This window comes from Oncorhynchus keta, unplaced genomic scaffold, assembly GCF_023373465.1.
Source record: "Oncorhynchus keta strain PuntledgeMale-10-30-2019 unplaced genomic scaffold, Oket_V2 Un_contig_25769_pilon_pilon, whole genome shotgun sequence".
In the NCBI taxonomy this organism is placed as follows: domain Eukaryota; kingdom Metazoa; phylum Chordata; class Actinopteri; order Salmoniformes; family Salmonidae; genus Oncorhynchus; species Oncorhynchus keta.
In genome coordinates, this window is record NW_026284615.1 from 690 (window position 1) to 17500 (window position 16811).

Consider the following 16811-nt stretch of genomic DNA (forward strand, 5'->3'; position numbering starts at 1 on the left):
CACTACTGTATGTAGCCTCACTACTGTTATAGCCTCACTACTGTTATAGCCTCACTACTGTTATAGCCTCACTACTGTATGTAGCCTCACTACTGTATGTAGCCTCACTACTGTTATAGCCTCACTACTGTTATAGTCTCACTACTGTTATAGCCTCACTACTGTATGTAGCCTCACTACTGTTATAGCCTCACTACTGTTATAGCCTCACTACTGTTATAGCCTCACTACTGTATGTAGCCTCACTACTGTATGTAGCCTCACTACTGTTATAGCCTCACTACTGTTATAGTCTCACTACTGTTATAGCCTCACTACTGTTATAGCCTCACTACTGTATGTAGCCTCACTACTGTATGTAGCCTCACTACTGTTATAGCCTCACTACTGTTATAGCCTCACTACTGTATGTAGCCTCACTACTGTATGTAGCCTCACTACTGTTATAGCCTCACTACTGTTATAGCCTCACTACTGTTATAGCCTCACTACTGTATGTAGCCTCACTACTGTATGTAGCCTCACTACTGTATGTAGCCTCACTACTGTTATAGCCTCACTACTGTTATAGCCTCACTACTGTTATAGCCTCACTACTGTATGTAGCCTCACTACTGTATGTAGCCTCACTACTGTTATAGCCTCACTACTGTTATAGTCTCACTACTGTATGTAGCCTCACTACTGTATATAGCCTCACTACTGTTATAGCCTCACTACTGTTATAGTCTCACTACTGTATATAGCCTCACTACTGTATATAGCCTCACTACTGTATATAGCCTCACTACTGTATATAGCCTCACTACTGTTATAGCCTCACTACTGTATATAGCCTCACTACTGTATATAGCCTCACTACTGTATGTAGCCTCACTACTGTATGTAGCCTCGCTACTGTTATTTTTCACTGTCCTTTTACTGTTGTTTTTATTTCTTTACTTACCTATTGTTCACCTAATACCTTTTTTGCACTGTTGGTTAGAGCCTGTAAGTAAGTATTTCACTGTAAGGTCTACTACACCTGTTGTACACCTGTTGTATTCGGCGCACGTGACAAATACACTTTGATTTGATATATCCTGGGACTAACATTCAGATGTATATTATACCACGTCATACAGGATATATTTTATTAGTAGATCATGTCCAGATATACAATATGCTCTGATTAATTGAAACAGTGTTCTTATTGATGCCAGATGCAGTGTATTCGCAAAGTAGTCAAACCCCTTGACTTTTTACACATTTTGTTATGTTACAGCCTTATTCTCAAATGGATCTAATTATTTTTTTCCCTCATCAATCCTCACACAATACCCCATGTTGTCAAAGCGAAAACAGGTTTTTAGAAATTATGGCACATTTATAAAAAACAAAAACAGAAATACCTTATTTACATAAGTATTCAGACCCTTTGCTATGAGACTCGAAATTGAGCTCAGGTGCATCCTGTTTCCATTGATCATCCTTTAGAGGTTTATACAACTTGATTGAAGTCCATCTGTGGTAAATTCAATTGATTGGACATGATTTGGAAATGCACACACCTGTCTATATAAAGTCCCACAGTTGACAGTGCATGTCAGCGCAAAAAAGAAGTCATGAGGTCAAATGAATTGTCCGTAGAGCTCCCAGACAGGATTGTGTCGAGGCACAGATCTGACAACCATCTCTGCAGCACTCCACCAATAAGGACTTTATGGTATGAGTGGCCAAACGGAAGCCGTTCTTCAGTAAAAGGCACATGACAGCCCACTTGGAATTGCCCAAAGGCACCTAAAGACTCTCAGACTATGAGAAGCAAGATTCTCTAGTCGGATTAAACCAAGATTGAGCTCTTTGGCCAGAATGCCAAGCGTCACGTCTTGAGGAAACCTGGCACCATCGCTACGGTGAAGCATGGGGGTGGCAGCATCATGCTGTGGGGATGTTTTTCAGTGGAAGGTACTGGGAGACTAGTCAGGCTTGAGGGAAAGATGAACGGAGCAAAGTACAGAGAGATCCTTGATGGAAACCTTCTCCAGAGCTCTCAGTACCTAAGACTGGGGCGAAGGTTCACCTTCCAACAGGACAATGACCCTAAGCACACAGCCAAGACAATGCAGGAGTGGCTTCGGGACAAGTCTCTGAATGTCCTTGAGTGGCCCAGCCAGATCCCGGACTTCAACCTGATCAAACATCTCTGAATAGACCTGAAAATAGCTGTGCAGCGACACTCCCGATCCAACCTGACAGAGCTTGAGAGGATCTGCAGAGAAGAATGGGAGAAACTACCCAAATACAGGTGTGCCAAGCTTGTTGCGTCGTACCCATGAAGACTCAAGGCTGTAATCGCTGCCAAAGGTGCTTCAACAAAGTACTTAGTAAAGGCTCTGAATACTTATGTAAATGTAATATTTCAATTTTTGGGTTTTCATAAATTTGCAAACATTTCTAAAAACCTGTTTTTGCTTTGTCATTATGGGGTATTTTGTGTAGATTGATGAGGGGAAAACTCTTTAATCCATTTTAGAATAAGGCTGTAATGTAACAAAATGTGGGAAAAGTCAAGGGGGCTGATTACGAATGCACTGTCTATGACCATTTAGCAGACACTTTTTGTAAAGAGACTACTAGTAGTAGTAGTACATACATTTTCATATGAGGGGCCTCAGTGGGAATCTAACCTACAATCCTGACACTGCAAGTGCCATGCTCTACCAACTCAGCCACCCAGGACCACTGTCAGACCATACTGATGCCATGGCTCCCTGTGATTCATAGTTTAGTGATTTAGTGATATAGTGGTTTAATGTGCACGGCCTCATGCAGATTCCAGAAGGATGAATAAAAATTATGCTGCTTGCTGACCTTTGTCTCTCCTCACCCATTTTTTGCAATGAATCAGTGCAGCTGCGCAACACTTAAATGGGTCCCCTCTCTTCCCGTGAGTGTCTGTGACTAAAGCCATGAATCCTCTCTTTGTGTTCCATCTGCAGAATTGCCCATTTCTTGCCCTCTCTCTTTCTATTTGGGAAGGGGGTTGAGGTTGGCTTCGGTTGCGATAGTGGTGAGGGTGGAAGTTTGGTGGGGGGGGGTGCTTGTTGGACCGCATTCCTGTGCAGCTGTGGAGGCTGGTGGAGGTTGGGGCGGGGGGTTAGAGAGAGCAGGATCATCATTGCATTTGCAAGGCATCATGAATGGCCTATTGTTCGCCCCTGGGTCCGTATCTACACTGGCCCGAGTTACCTCAATTGTGATGGAGGGATGGAGAGTGAGAGAGAGATGGAGAGATAGAACTAGAAAACAAGATATCAAGAAAATGAAAGAACGAGAGACAGAAGAGAAAGAGAGATAGAGAGAGAGATGGGTAGAGTGAGACAACTAGAGAGAGAGATGGGGAGAGATGGGTAGAGTGAGACAACTAGAGAGAGATGGGTAGAGTGAGACCACTAGAGAGAGAGATGGGGAGAGATGGGTAGAGTGAGACCACTAGAGAGAGATGGGGAGAGATGGGTCGAGTGAGACCACTAGAGAGAGATGGGTAGAGTGAGACAACTAGAGAGAGAGATGGGGAGAGATGGGTAGAGTGAGACAACTAGAGAGAGATGGGGAGAGATGGGTAGAGTGAGACAAATAGAGAGAGAGATGGGTAGAGTAAGACCACTAGAGAGAGAGATGGGGAGAGATGGGTAGAGTGAGACCACTAGAGAGAGAGATAGGGAGAGATGGGTAGAGTGAGACCACTAGAGAGAGAGATGGGGAGAGATGGGTAGAGTGAGACCACTAGAGAGAGAGATGGGGAGAGATGGGTAGAGTGAGACAACTAGAGAGAGAGATGGGTAGTGTGAGACCACTAGAGAGAGAGATGGGGAGAGATGGGGAGAAATGGGTAGTGTGAGACCACTAGAGAGAGAGATGGGGAGAGATGGGTAGAGTGAGACAACTAGAGAGAGAGATGGGGAGAGATGGGTAGAATGAGACCATTAGAGAGAGAGATGGGGAGAGATGGGGAGAGTGAGACAACTAGAGAGAGAGATGGGGAGAGATGGGGAGAAATGGGTAGAGTGAGACCACTAGAGAGAGAGATGGGGAGAGATGGGTAGAGTGAGACCACTAGAGAGACAGATGGGGAGATATGGGTAGAGTGAGACCACTAGAGAGAGAGATGGGGAGAGATGGGTAGAGTGAGACCACTAGAGGGAGAGATGGGTAGAGTAAGACCACTAGAGAGAGTGATGGGGAGAGATGGGTAGAGTAAGACCACTAGAGAGAGAGATGGGGAGAGATGGGTAGAGTGAGACCACTAGAGAGAGAGATGGGGAGAGATGGGTAGAGTAAGACCACTAGAGAGAGAGATGGGGAGAGATGGGTAGAGATGGGTAGAGTGAAACCATTAGTTGGACTGAGTCATTAGCAGGAGGTTGAGAATTATGGTATTAAAATAATGTGATGGTGGACAATGGCGTCTGTGACTGGCTGGCAGTGGCCCCTCAGTCATAGTGTCAGCACCAGGCTAGTCATGGGATTTTGTCACACAGACGTATAGGATGTTGACTATTTATTTAGCTTAGCCTTTCTTACAATGTATCTCTCAGTGTTGCTACATCTGAAATGATTAACAATCAAAGATATCCCAATTACCAACAAGGAATGAACTGGGCCTCATGTTTTGTCATAATATTGTAGTCTGAGCACTTAAAGCAGCAATCAGCACAGCAATTGAAATAATAACAAAGCGATCTCGCTTTCAGTAAAAAGCTGAGGGATGGGGCTGGAGCAATGTAACCGTTGGAGGCTGAGGGATGGAGCTGGAGAAATGTAACCGTTGGAGGCTGAGGGATGGGGCTGGAGAAATGTAACCGTTGGAGGCTGAGGGATGGGGCTGGAGAAATGTAACCGTTGGAGGATGAGGGATGGGGCTGGAGAAATGTAACCGTTGGAGGCTGAGGGATGGGGCTGGAGAAATGTAACCGTTGGAGGCTGAGGGATGGGGCTGGAGAAATGTAACCGTTGGAGGATGAGGGATGGGGCTGGAGAAATGTAACCGTTGGAGGCTGAGGGATGGGGCTGGAGAAATGTAACCGTTGGAGGATGAGGGATGGGGCTGGAGAAATGTAACCGTTGGAGGCTGAGGGATGGGGCTGGAGAAATGTAACCGTTGGAGGCTGAGGGATGGGGCTGGAGAAATGTAACTGTTGGAGGCTGAGGGATGGGGCTGGAGAAATGTAACCGTTGGAGGCTGAGGGATGGGGCTGGAGAAATGTAACCGTTGGAGGATGAGGGATGGGGCTGGAGAAATGTAACCGTGATGGGGCTGGAGAAATGTAACCGTTGGAGGCTGGGGGATGGAGGGGGATGGGGCTGGAGAAAAACTGTCGGAGGTGAGGGATGGGGCTGGAGAAATGTAACCGTTGGAGGCTGAGGGATGGGGCTGGAGAAATGTAACCGTTGGAGGCTGAGGGATGGGGCTGGAGAAATGTAACCGTTGGAGGATGAGGGATGGGGCTGGAGAAATGTAACCGTTGGAGGCTGGGGGATGGGGCTGGAGAAATGTAACTGTTGGAGGCTGAGGGATGGGGCTGGAGAAATGTAACCGTTGGAGGCTGAGGGATGGGGCTGGAGAAATGTAACCGTTGGAGGATGAGGGATGGGGCTGGAGAAATGTAACCGTTGGAGGATGAGGGATGGGGCTGGAGAAATGTAACTGTTGGAGGCTGAGGGATGGGGCTGGAGAAATGTAACCACTCTCAAATTCATAGACACTGGTATGGACTGACCATCCACAATATCAAAATTATAGTTTTAACCATGTTTTCAGGCACATTTCCTTTGTTTACAAACAAAACCTCATTCCGTCAGTAGAGGATGCCTGGTTATTCTTTAAAAGTTCTTTCCTCACCATCTTATATAAGCATGCCCCTTTCAAAAATTATAGAACTAAGAACAGATATAGCCCTTGGTTCACTCCAGACCTGACTGCCCCTGACCAGCACAAAAACATCCTGTGGCGTACTGCATTAGCATCGAATAGCCCCCGCGATATGCAACTTTTCAGGGTAGTTAGGAACCAATACACACAGGCAGTTAGGAAAGCAAAGGCTAGCTTTTTCAAACAGAAATTTGCATCCTGCAGCACAAACTCCAAAAAGTTCTGGGACACTAAAGTCCATGGAGAATAAGAGCACCACCTCCCAGCTGCCCACTGCACTGAGGCTAGGAAACACTTTCACAACTGTTAAATCTCCGATAATCAAGAATTTCAATAAGCATTTTTCTACCGCTGGCCATGCTTTCCACCTGGCTACCCCTACACTGATCAACAGCCCTGCACCCCCACAGCAACTTTCCCAAGCCTCTCCATTTCTCCTTCACCCAAATCTAGATAGCTGATGTTCTGAAAGGGCTGCAAAATCTGGACCCCTATAAACCAGCCGGGCTAGACAATCTGGACCCTCTCTTTCTAAAATTGTCCGCCGCAATTGTTGCAACCCCATATTACTAGCCTGTTCAACCTCTCTTTCATATCGTCTGAGATCCCTAAAGATTGTAAAGCTGCCGCGGTCATCCCCCTCTTCAAAGGGGGAGACATTCTAGACCCAAACTGTTACAGACCTATATCTATCCTACCCTGCCTTTCTAAAGTCTTCGAAAGGCAAGTTAACAAACAGATCACCGAACATTTCGAATGCCACCGTACCTTCTCCACTATGCAATCCGGTTTCCGAGCTGGTCATGGGTGCACCTCAGCCACGCTCAAGGTCCTAAACGATATCATTACCTCCATTGATAAAAGACAACACTGTGCAGCCAAGGCATTCGACTCTGTCAATCCCTACATTCTTATCGGCAGACTCAACAGCCTTGGTTTCTGAAATGACTGTCTCACCTGGTTCACCAACTACTTCTCAGATAGAGTTTAGTGTATCAAATCAGAGGGCCTGCTGTCCAGACCTCTGGCCGTCTCTATGGGGGTGCCACAGGGTTCAATTCTCGGGCCGACTCTTTTCTCTGTATACATCAATGATGTTGCTCTTGCTGCTGGTGATTCTCTGATCCACCTCTACACAGACGATACCATTCTGTATACTTCTGGCCCTTCTTTGGACACTGTGTTAACAAACCTCCAGACGAGCTTCAATGCCATACAAAACACCTTCCATGGCCTCCAACTGCTCTTGAATGCAAGTAAAACTAAATGCATGCTCTTCAACCGATAGCTGCCCGCACCTGCCCGTCCGTCTACCATCACTAATCTGGACGGCTCTGACTTAGAATATGTGGACAACTACAAATACCTAGGTGTCTAGTTAGACTGTAAAATCTCCTTCCAGACTCACATTAAACATCTCCAATCCAAAATGAAATCCAGAATTTGCATCCTAGTTCGCAAACTAAGCATCCTTCACTCATGCTGCCAAACATACCCTCGTAAAACTGACTATCCTACCGATCCTTGACTTCGGCGATGTCATTTACAATATAGCCTCCAACACTCTCAATCTAGCAAATTGGATGCAGTCTATCACTGTCACGACTCCGACCGAAGGACACTCCCCTTCCCGTTCGGGTGGCGCTCGGCGGTCGTCGTCGCCGGCCTACTAGCTGCTACTGATTATTTCCTCCCCCTCCTTATGTGTTGATTGAGTGCACCTGTTTTGAATTAGGTAGTAAGGCTTTATTAGTCAGCCGGCCCGCAGAGTTCCTTGTGCGGGATTAATTATTGTGACCATCTGTTTTAGTGTACTTGTGTGCACGTCTATGGGTTTTGTGTTTTTCCCATTTTGTGGGTTTTCCCTAGACCGTTTAAGTCCCTGTTTGGGGGCATTTGTGTGTTCATTACGCCCTGTGTGTTCGTGAGGGTTGGCTTATGTTCGCCGTTTGTCAGTGCATTAAAATAGCACTCACCTGAACTCTCTGCTTCCTGCGCTTGACTCCTCACCCATTACACTCAGATCGTTACAATCACAGTGCCATCCGTTTTGTCACCAAAGCCCCATATACTACCCACCACTGCGACCTGTATGCTCTCGTTGGCTGGCCCTCGCTTCATATTTGTCACCAAACCCATTGGCTGGAGTGGTGTAAAGTTTGCCGCCATTGGGTTCTTGACTCGTGGAAACGCGTTCTCTGGAGTGAGGAATCACGCTTCACCATCTGGCAGTCCGACGGACGAATCAGGGTTTTGGCGGATGCTACGAGAACGCTACCTGCCCAATACAGTGCCTTGCGAAAGTATTCGGCCCCCTTGAACTTTGCGACCTTTTGCCACATTTCAGGTCTCAAACATAAAGATATAAAACTGTATTTTTTTGTAAAGAATCAACAAGTGGGACACAATCATGAAGTGGACCGACATTTATTGGATATTTCAAACTTTTTTAACAAATCAAAAACTGAAAAATTGGGCGTGCAAAATTATTCAGCTCCCTTAAGTTAATACTTTGTAGCGCCACCTTTTGCTGCGATTACAGCTGTAAGTCGCTTGGGGTATGTCTCTATCAGTTTTGCACATCGAGAGACTGACATTTTTTCCCATTCCTCCTTGCAAAACAGCTCGAGCTCAGTGAGGTTGGATGGAGAGCATGTGTGAACAGCAGTTTTCAGTTCTTTCCACAGATTCTCGATTGGATTCAGGTCTGGACTTTGTCCACATACTTTTGATCAGTCATGCAGTGTATAATAAGGGTAACCCCAGGTTACTATCCCAGCCTCCCATAATAATAACCTCTGAGGTCTCCCTCAATCAGCAGTGATCCAATTAACCAATTAGGGCTTATAGTAGTGGTGGTATGAGAGGTTGCAGACAGCACCACTTTCAGCCCCAGGCCTCCCCCTACCTTCCCCCCTCTCATTCAGACAGTGCTGAGTTCGGGTGTCATGTGGTTTTGGGTGGAGGGGGGCATCATTAGACCGATAACCACCTGTATGGTTGCCCAGGACTGCTGTGGATTCCTGTGTTATTGAGCAAAGGAGTTCAACGCATACGTAGTTATGTTGTTTATATAGATCATGGTAAGTAGACTTGCTTGTGAGAGCCAGAACGGCTCATAGGAGCAGGAGCTGATCTTCTGTTTCTGTAGCGTGAGTCAGCTTGATGTGCCAGTAACCCCCCTGGACAGGACGCTGGTCTATCGCAGGGCCTTACCCCCAATCCATCTCCTTAATGCTGAGTGGCAAGCAGAGACGTATCGGGTCCCATTTTTTACAGCCTTTGGTATGACTCGGCCGGTGATCGAACTCCCAACCTTGCAATCTCAGGGCAGACGTTCTAACCACAAGGTGTTGGTGCAGATGCACTTTTTCTGTAGCATTTAATTCAACCAGGAAGTCCTATTGAGTTCAGAAGACCTCCTTCCCAAGAGAGACCTGGCTGTGTAGCTATGGGTACAGAGGGAAAGAGCTTCATCCAGCAGACTACTCACTTGCAAAACATAGTTTACTTCTCAGGGAAATGTCTTTCTGATGCTGATCAGAGGGGTAAAAGGAAGATGCATGGGAAAATCAATGGGAAATTGGCCTGAGGGATGAGAGAGGAGAGAAGAGACGAGTCACTTTCCAATCATGAGTTTTTCTCAGAACATTTAATTAAGCTGAGCGAACAGCAGAGGGCCTGAGGGCCTGAGGCAGCCACTGAGATGCCCGAATGAAAGACTCTGTTGTTGGCGGAGAGGAGGAAGACATAAAAGGGGGAAGAAAGAGAGGAAAGGAAAAAGAAATAGGGAGATTTTCAGTATTCTTCATACGTGGTGTCAATGTTTTTCTCAGAAAACATAAACAGTCTTGTATATTCACGCACCGAGACAATAACGGATGATCTGCATGTGGTAACAGCAGCACGCATTGATACATGTGATATCCACAGGTGTTCCTCACAGGCTAGACACCTCACCTGATCTTAGAGCCTCAAATAGACAAACAGACAGATAGACGGACGGACGGACAGGCAGACAGAAACAAAAGCACACACACGCACGCACGCACGCACACACACACACGCACGCACGCACGCACGCACGCACGCACACACACACACACACACACACACACACACACACACACACACACACACACACACACACACACACACACACACACACTTACCCCCACCCCCCACACACACAGCCTGTGGTGGTTCTCAGTGGTGTAGCCAGCGTGGGCAGCTCAGTGTAACACAATGCCTCTCTGTCCTCCAACGAATGGTTCACAGCTCCACAACACACAACAGGTCATTATGGGCCCCAGGACCCCCAACCCTCCACCACTTAGTCCCCAATTCTGTCTCCTACTGAGCACACACACTAGCCCCTATTCCCTAACACTAGCCCCACTGCCCCACACAGCCCCACACAGCCCCGCACAACCTCAGGGCAGAAACCAACAGCAGCAGAGGAGGTCTACAAAGCATTAAAGCAGCCCCCTGCCAGACAGCCCAGATCCTAGATCCTCTAGTCAGCCATTATGACTGACGAAGTCTGGAGAAAGATCACCAAAGGTCACCCAGCTGGTCGTTTTTATGGATGTTGATGACAAGGGGGTGTGACACAGTGGCTAATTAACCGACATCAGTAGAGAGGGAGGGGGAGGGAGGGAGGGAGGGAGGGAGGGAGGGAGGGAGGGAGGGAGGGAGGGAGGGAGGGAGGGAGGGGGAGGGATAACAGAGAGATAGCGTATGAGATGGGGAAACGGCTCGTTTGAACTGACAGTAGTAGAGGAAGGAGAGAATGATGGAAGGATGAGAAGGAGAGAGAGATAGAGATGGGGAAGTGGCTTGTTAGAGCAGGAGAACACATTTAATACAATTAAAGATGGGAATGATTTGATTACAGGAGAGGAAGATGTTGGGGAGACATATGAAATTACTGGAGTTTCCCCTGTCGGAGCTCCGCAACACCGACTGCTGAAGACGTGTAGAAGAATTGTTTGTTTTTGCTCTGGAAAATAGAGTTTAAAAAGTTATAGCTTTTGCTTATATTTACCTCACGACATCAAGAGATTAAATGAAGAGTTTATTCCCAAAACATTATGTACACGAAATTTCACATTTGTGTTTTTTAACCAGTGATTGCTTATGGGTTTGATGTGTGTGTCTTCAAAATGCTATACTGTAAATCCATGGTTTAGCTTGAATGTTCCTATCCTGTATATTTGACTGTGATATGTGGTTGTCTCACCGAGCTATCTTATAATGAATGCACTTACTGTAAGTCGCTCTGGATAAGAGCATCTGCTAAATGACTCAAATGTCAAATGTTTTACATACAGATCTCCTATTACTGTATTGCATTTTATTTCATTTTTTATTTTATTTCATAAATGTATCATTTGTACAGTTCTCTATAAAAAAATGTTGTTATTTGTTACATTCAACTGTGTAAAACCTACCAGTACTACTTATTCCTCTGAGAATGAGGCGGATATATAGCATTTTGTCTCTCTGAAACGAAACCATCAAGTGATAGATTTTAAACAAATACATGTCTGTCATTGAACAACCCCATGACATGATTAGACAGTGAAAAAACACACCAATCTCTTTCTTTAAACAATAAAAGTTGATTTACTAACATTTCTGAAAAGGGATATTGTTTTGGAATTAAATTATACATATACAAAAAATAAAGGGTTCCGGTGAGCCTTAGCACTTCAGAAAATAAAGGTTTTGTGACTAGTCGTCTTTAAAAATTGTTTTATGGTTGACTGATAATTTACCACATGAGGGAGCTGGTATACCATACTCTCTCTTCTATTGGTCTGTTGTGGTGGAGGAGTCTTTACTGCCCCCTAGTGGTGAACTGGGTAGGTACAGTAAACGACTGTGTTGTGTTAGCAAGCTGTTCCTCCTCTCCTCTCCTCTCCCTATTTCTCTCTCCTGTCCTCTCTCCTCTCTCTCTATCTCTCCCTCCCCACTGCCCCTCGGCCTAGTATGTCCTTCTCCAGTCTGTATCTATTTCTATTTCTATCTAACCCTCTCTCCCTCACTTTCTGGGACATTTTAAAAAACAACCTGCCAAGTAAAAACTCTCTGTACTGAGCTATTTGAGTACGACACTGATTTGGGGTAATACCCCAGTTTTGGTTTAGAAAGAGAGAAAGACAGGTGTGTGTATGGGATTACCTCTGAGTCACTGAGCTAGAGAACAACAACCCGCTGCCTTCACATCACACACACACACACACACACACACTTCCCCAAACCAGGCCAACCAATGAGCAGTCAGAAACAGGTGGACATCAACATGGGGTCAGTTTGACCTTTGACCTTTGGGACTGATGGGAAAATATTGTGTGAGAACAGAGCAGAGTGTGTCAACCAGAACAGCTACTGCTGCTTGTTTATTACTATTATTACTAGACATGTATTAATTCATACAAAACAGCAATTAAAATATATATATATTTTTTTAGATATTCCTTTTGATAAAATACAGAATAAAGTGCTCGTTATTCTTTATCTGCACAATACATGTTATTTCCAACTCAGTTTCTGTTCAGATTCATTGTTTTTCCATTTATTTTTCAGTCATAAAATATTTTCTAATTTTGGAATACATAGCTTATGTATCAAACATTAACAGTAATATACCTTAAGCAGGAAGACAAAATTACCATGGTTTCTAATAGGTGTGTGATGTTACCAGTATCGCAATATTCATTGGAAACACAAAGCAGACCAAACTCTTTGGTTCTTAAAATATGTATGTAAATTAGTGGGTGCCATAGCTTGGAAAATAAATAAATGTGACTCTGAATGACGACATAATGATGTTTGTTTCCAACATTACGGATGTTTTCCTGAAGAAGTTAAATCCACGTCATGCTTTGTTTCCTTGACACAATATTAACGAGTATCGTGATATTGGTATCATCCCGGCCCTAGTTTCTAAGCATGAAAAATCATATATTTACAAACAGAAAATACTTTTTAATACCACATCAACTTAATTTGTGGTTTTGAAAGTATTAATGACTCATGACAGCTATCTGTAAATGGAAAAAAAAACTGTAACAAGATCTGGTTGAATGGAACCAAAAGTCACTTCACAAAGAATATTATTCCAGAGAATATATACAACTGAATATTGAATACAATAAGAATGTATTTAAGTCTTACGCTATAAAATGCTAATTTAGACTCATGTACTTGAACACAACTATGTTTAAAAACAAAAAGAAACTCAAGAGAATAATAAGGTCATTCAACCTTCCTTCTTCGCTGTGCTGCAGAATTCCTTCCTTCTCTCTGTGAGGACTTTGGTTGGATACACAAAAAAAGCAGAGGAACTGTACCAAGGGCACATATTTCATTCGGGACACGAGACACGAGAGTCTTCTATGACTGATTCACACTACAGGGCCGTCCCCAAACCACAATGTGCTGGCTTCAGGGCTGTAGCCAGGGTCTGACTGTTAGTGAGGACATTTTACTGCATTTCTATACAATTAAAAAAACTCTAAAATGCTATTTGGAGAAGAGCAACAAAAAAAAAAGACCTATTATCACTATGGTTTCTGAAGCTTCATTCACCTCAGTCGATCTACAAACGCATCGCCTAGCTACACAATTAGCTCAGCACCAGGATTAAAAACTATAATTTAGGTACTGAGGGAATCTGTTAGCAGAAATTATTTTATTAACAAATGGTAAAGCAATTAAACAAAAAGTTTTGAAATGTTCATGCAATTCTACACATTTTGACGTGACTTATGGTTATATGATATCTGAGTGAGAGTGACTAACAAAATCAATGGGGGAACCCTGGAGGTCAGGTCCCCTGGGCCCTATGTGCCCAGTCAGTCATTTGGTCATGATTACTACAAGTTCAGTCTAGACTAACTAGAATAATTCACCTATTTTTTTATTTTATTTTTAATGACATGGGCTAATTGAGTGACTGTCAGTGAGTGACAGAGAAAAACTGGGGCAGCCAAGTTTCAAAATCGCACCTTGTGTATTCTACTATTCTAACTCTCAACAGTAAATTGAGACCCCGAATGAGTTCCCCAAAAATACATTTCGTTTTTTAAAATAATTTTTAAAAATTAACTAGGTCTGGACCTCAGTGTCCTCATATGTAGCTACGGCCCTGGCTGGCTTGGACATTTTCTTCTCACAATATCCTTTCTAGCACAGTTCCAGCAACTATAGTGGATGTGTAACCAGGCCAGCGCAGGATTGTCTTGTCTCAGTTTGACTCTATAGCGTGAATCAGTCACTACACTCCTGATTCCCTCCTGAAGCCCAGCGCATCAAGAGCTATAGCCGGCTGCAGCCTGTCAATCTGATTGTCCATGTCCAGCACACACAGCATGTTCATGTCCACCGCTACCTGGTCCTGAAATCTCTCCTGGAAGATGTCTAGTTGTACATCCCTCTCCTCCCCCTCCCCGTCGTCCCTCCCCCCCAGCATCACACCCATCTCCCCTACCTCCTCCCCCTCCTCCTCCCCGCAGCACAGGGCCACCTCGTTCTCGTAGCAGAAGGCGCTGGGGGAGTGTGGAGGCAAGAGGTGGAGGCCAGAGGACTTGGGATCGAGAGGGGACACTGACCGGGTAGAACTAGAGCCGGAGGCAGACGAGGGGGAGCGGGATCGGCCCGTCATCTCCTGGAGCTCCCTGGCGCTGCAGTGCGGAGTAGCTGGCACCTCGTAGGTCTTGTGGAAGCGGGAGTAGTCTACCTGGTAGCGGTGCTCCTTCTCGAAGACCACAGGCTCGAAGCGGTGGCCCCACAGGATCTCCCTGGCCAGGTAGGAGGAGCGGGCCTGGGTGGTCATGGCCGTGGCCTCCACCATCCCCTCCAGTATCACCACGATCTCAAAGTCCTCTGTCGTCAGGTCGGCGCTGCTCATGCAGTACAGCGGGCTGTTCTCGTTGATCTCGTGGACCACGACCAGTGGAGACACCAGGAAGAGGCGGTCCAGGCCCTCGTCGTAGCCCACGTCGATGTCCGTCTGCTCCATGGGAGGTACTCGCCTTCGGCGGTGACGTGCGGCCGGATGAGCTGCGCCCGGACGTGAGCCTCCACGATGTGGCTTTTCCTCATGTTCCCCAGGCGAAACATCAGGCACAGCTTCCCGTCCCGCATGGAGATTACCGCGTGGTGCGAGAACAGCAAGGTCTGCGCCCGCTTCTTAGGTCGAACCATTTTGGCCATGATGGTTCCGATCATGAAGGAGTCGATGATACAGCCCACAATGGACTGGACCACCACCGTAGCCACCGCCGCCGGACACTCCTCGGTGACGCAGCGGAACCCATACCCAATGGTGGTCTGGGTCTCTATGGAGAAGAGAAACGCCCCTACGAAGCCTTGGACGTGTAGGATGCAGGGCTTCCACTCCACCCCTCCTCCCTCCAAGCCGGCCAGAGGCCCCTCTCCCAGGCCGGGTCGAAGGTCGAAGTCCCCATGGGCCAGGGCCACTCCCCAGAAGACCACCCCGAAGAGGAACCAGGAGAGCAGGAAGGTAGAGGTGAAGAGGAGCAGCATGTAACGCCAGCGGATGTCCACGCAGGTGGTAAATATGTCGGCCAGATAGTGTTTCGTCTTGTCTTCCATGTTGTGGAAAACCACGTTGCACTGGCCGTTCTTCTTCACGAAGCGGCTCCGGACATGGTTGGGCCCCGTCGTGGAGATCTGGCGGCCGTTGTGGACAGACTCTGTTGCTCGCAGGGCTAGCGAGCTGCCGCCTCCTCCTCCTTCTGACCCTCCTCCTCCTCCACCACCACCACCTCCTCCGCCCCCCATACCCCTCCCAGTCATATTGTGGTGCATCAGGGGACCATGGCCATTGTGGAGGCCCAGGGTGGAGATCTTGAAGTGGTCTTCATCGGTGGCTACGATGCTGTATCTGATGTGAAACAAAAACCCAAACAAAACACATGAGTTTAGAGAGGAGGGTGAAGGAGACATGGCAGGTTTAAGAGTTAAAGGCCCAGTGCAGTCAAAAACATGATTTGCCTGTGTTTTACAGTCCAAGAATAGACAACAAGGACAGGCATTTAGAGGCAGGAAAAGGGGGAGAAAAGGAGCTGATTGTCCTATTCCTCGGTCCTACCTGTTGACTCGCACCGCTCCCATGGCACCAGTGATCATCAGGCTGTGTCTGTGTGGGCAGTAATCAGGGCCGCGGTGGCCAGTGCCAACCATTAAAAGAGACCAGCTTGGTAGGAGGCTGTGGGCAGAGGGGCAGGAGGACAACAGCCTCAGGTCTAAGGACCCCTTGGAGATATCAGCGTTGCCTCCTTCTGATGCATTTCCTGGAATGACAGCAAATCAGAGAACAGTATGAATGTTTAAGGTCATTCAGAATCACAGCACCCAATGCACAGTATTCCTACATCTACACATGTCATGCAGGAGGAGGGTAGGATGGTCAACTCTCTTCATGCGTGAAGAAAAACAGACAAATATTCATCATGATGGTTATAGATTGAGTCCCTCGTAGCCGGTCGCCCGAGGCCCCTTTATGTCAGCATGGGGTGGAACACACTAACAGACATAGGAGGGGCCAAAGGTCTGAAAGAGAGGGGAATCTCTGCTGAACTCCTGTTAAGGGAACAATTGATCGGGTGTTTGGCTTGATGACAGGGTTAGAGGCCGGGTGACGTAGTGGGTTAGAGCTAGTACCCATTATGTGATCGCTAGACTATCAGGGCGACCAAGGGAAAGCGTTGCATAACAGCCGTAACAGGTTTGTAGCTGCACGCTATAGAACAGCAGCACTGGATGGTTTGAAGTGAGGTGTGGAGTTAGCTATGTGTAGAACAATACATGTCCAACAACTAGCTATGTGTAGAACAATACATGTCCAACAACTAGCTATGTGTAG

General features: G+C 46.3%; 1 protein-coding gene across 1 annotated transcript in view; it reads right to left on the minus strand.

Moving 5' to 3' along the window:
* Positions 1 to 14198: 14198 nt before the first annotated feature.
* The window catches only part of LOC118376605 (ATP-sensitive inward rectifier potassium channel 12-like), a 9957-nt gene continuing 7344 nt past the window's right edge, over positions 14199 to 16811 (minus strand). Inside the window, 4 exon segments of the mRNA XM_052506227.1 lie at positions 14199 to 14947; positions 14950 to 15678; positions 15763 to 15830; positions 16038 to 16239. Of these exon segments, the coding sequence (XP_052362187.1) occupies positions 14199 to 14947; positions 14950 to 15678; positions 15763 to 15830; positions 16038 to 16129 (1638 nt within the window). The 5' untranslated portion in view covers positions 16130 to 16239.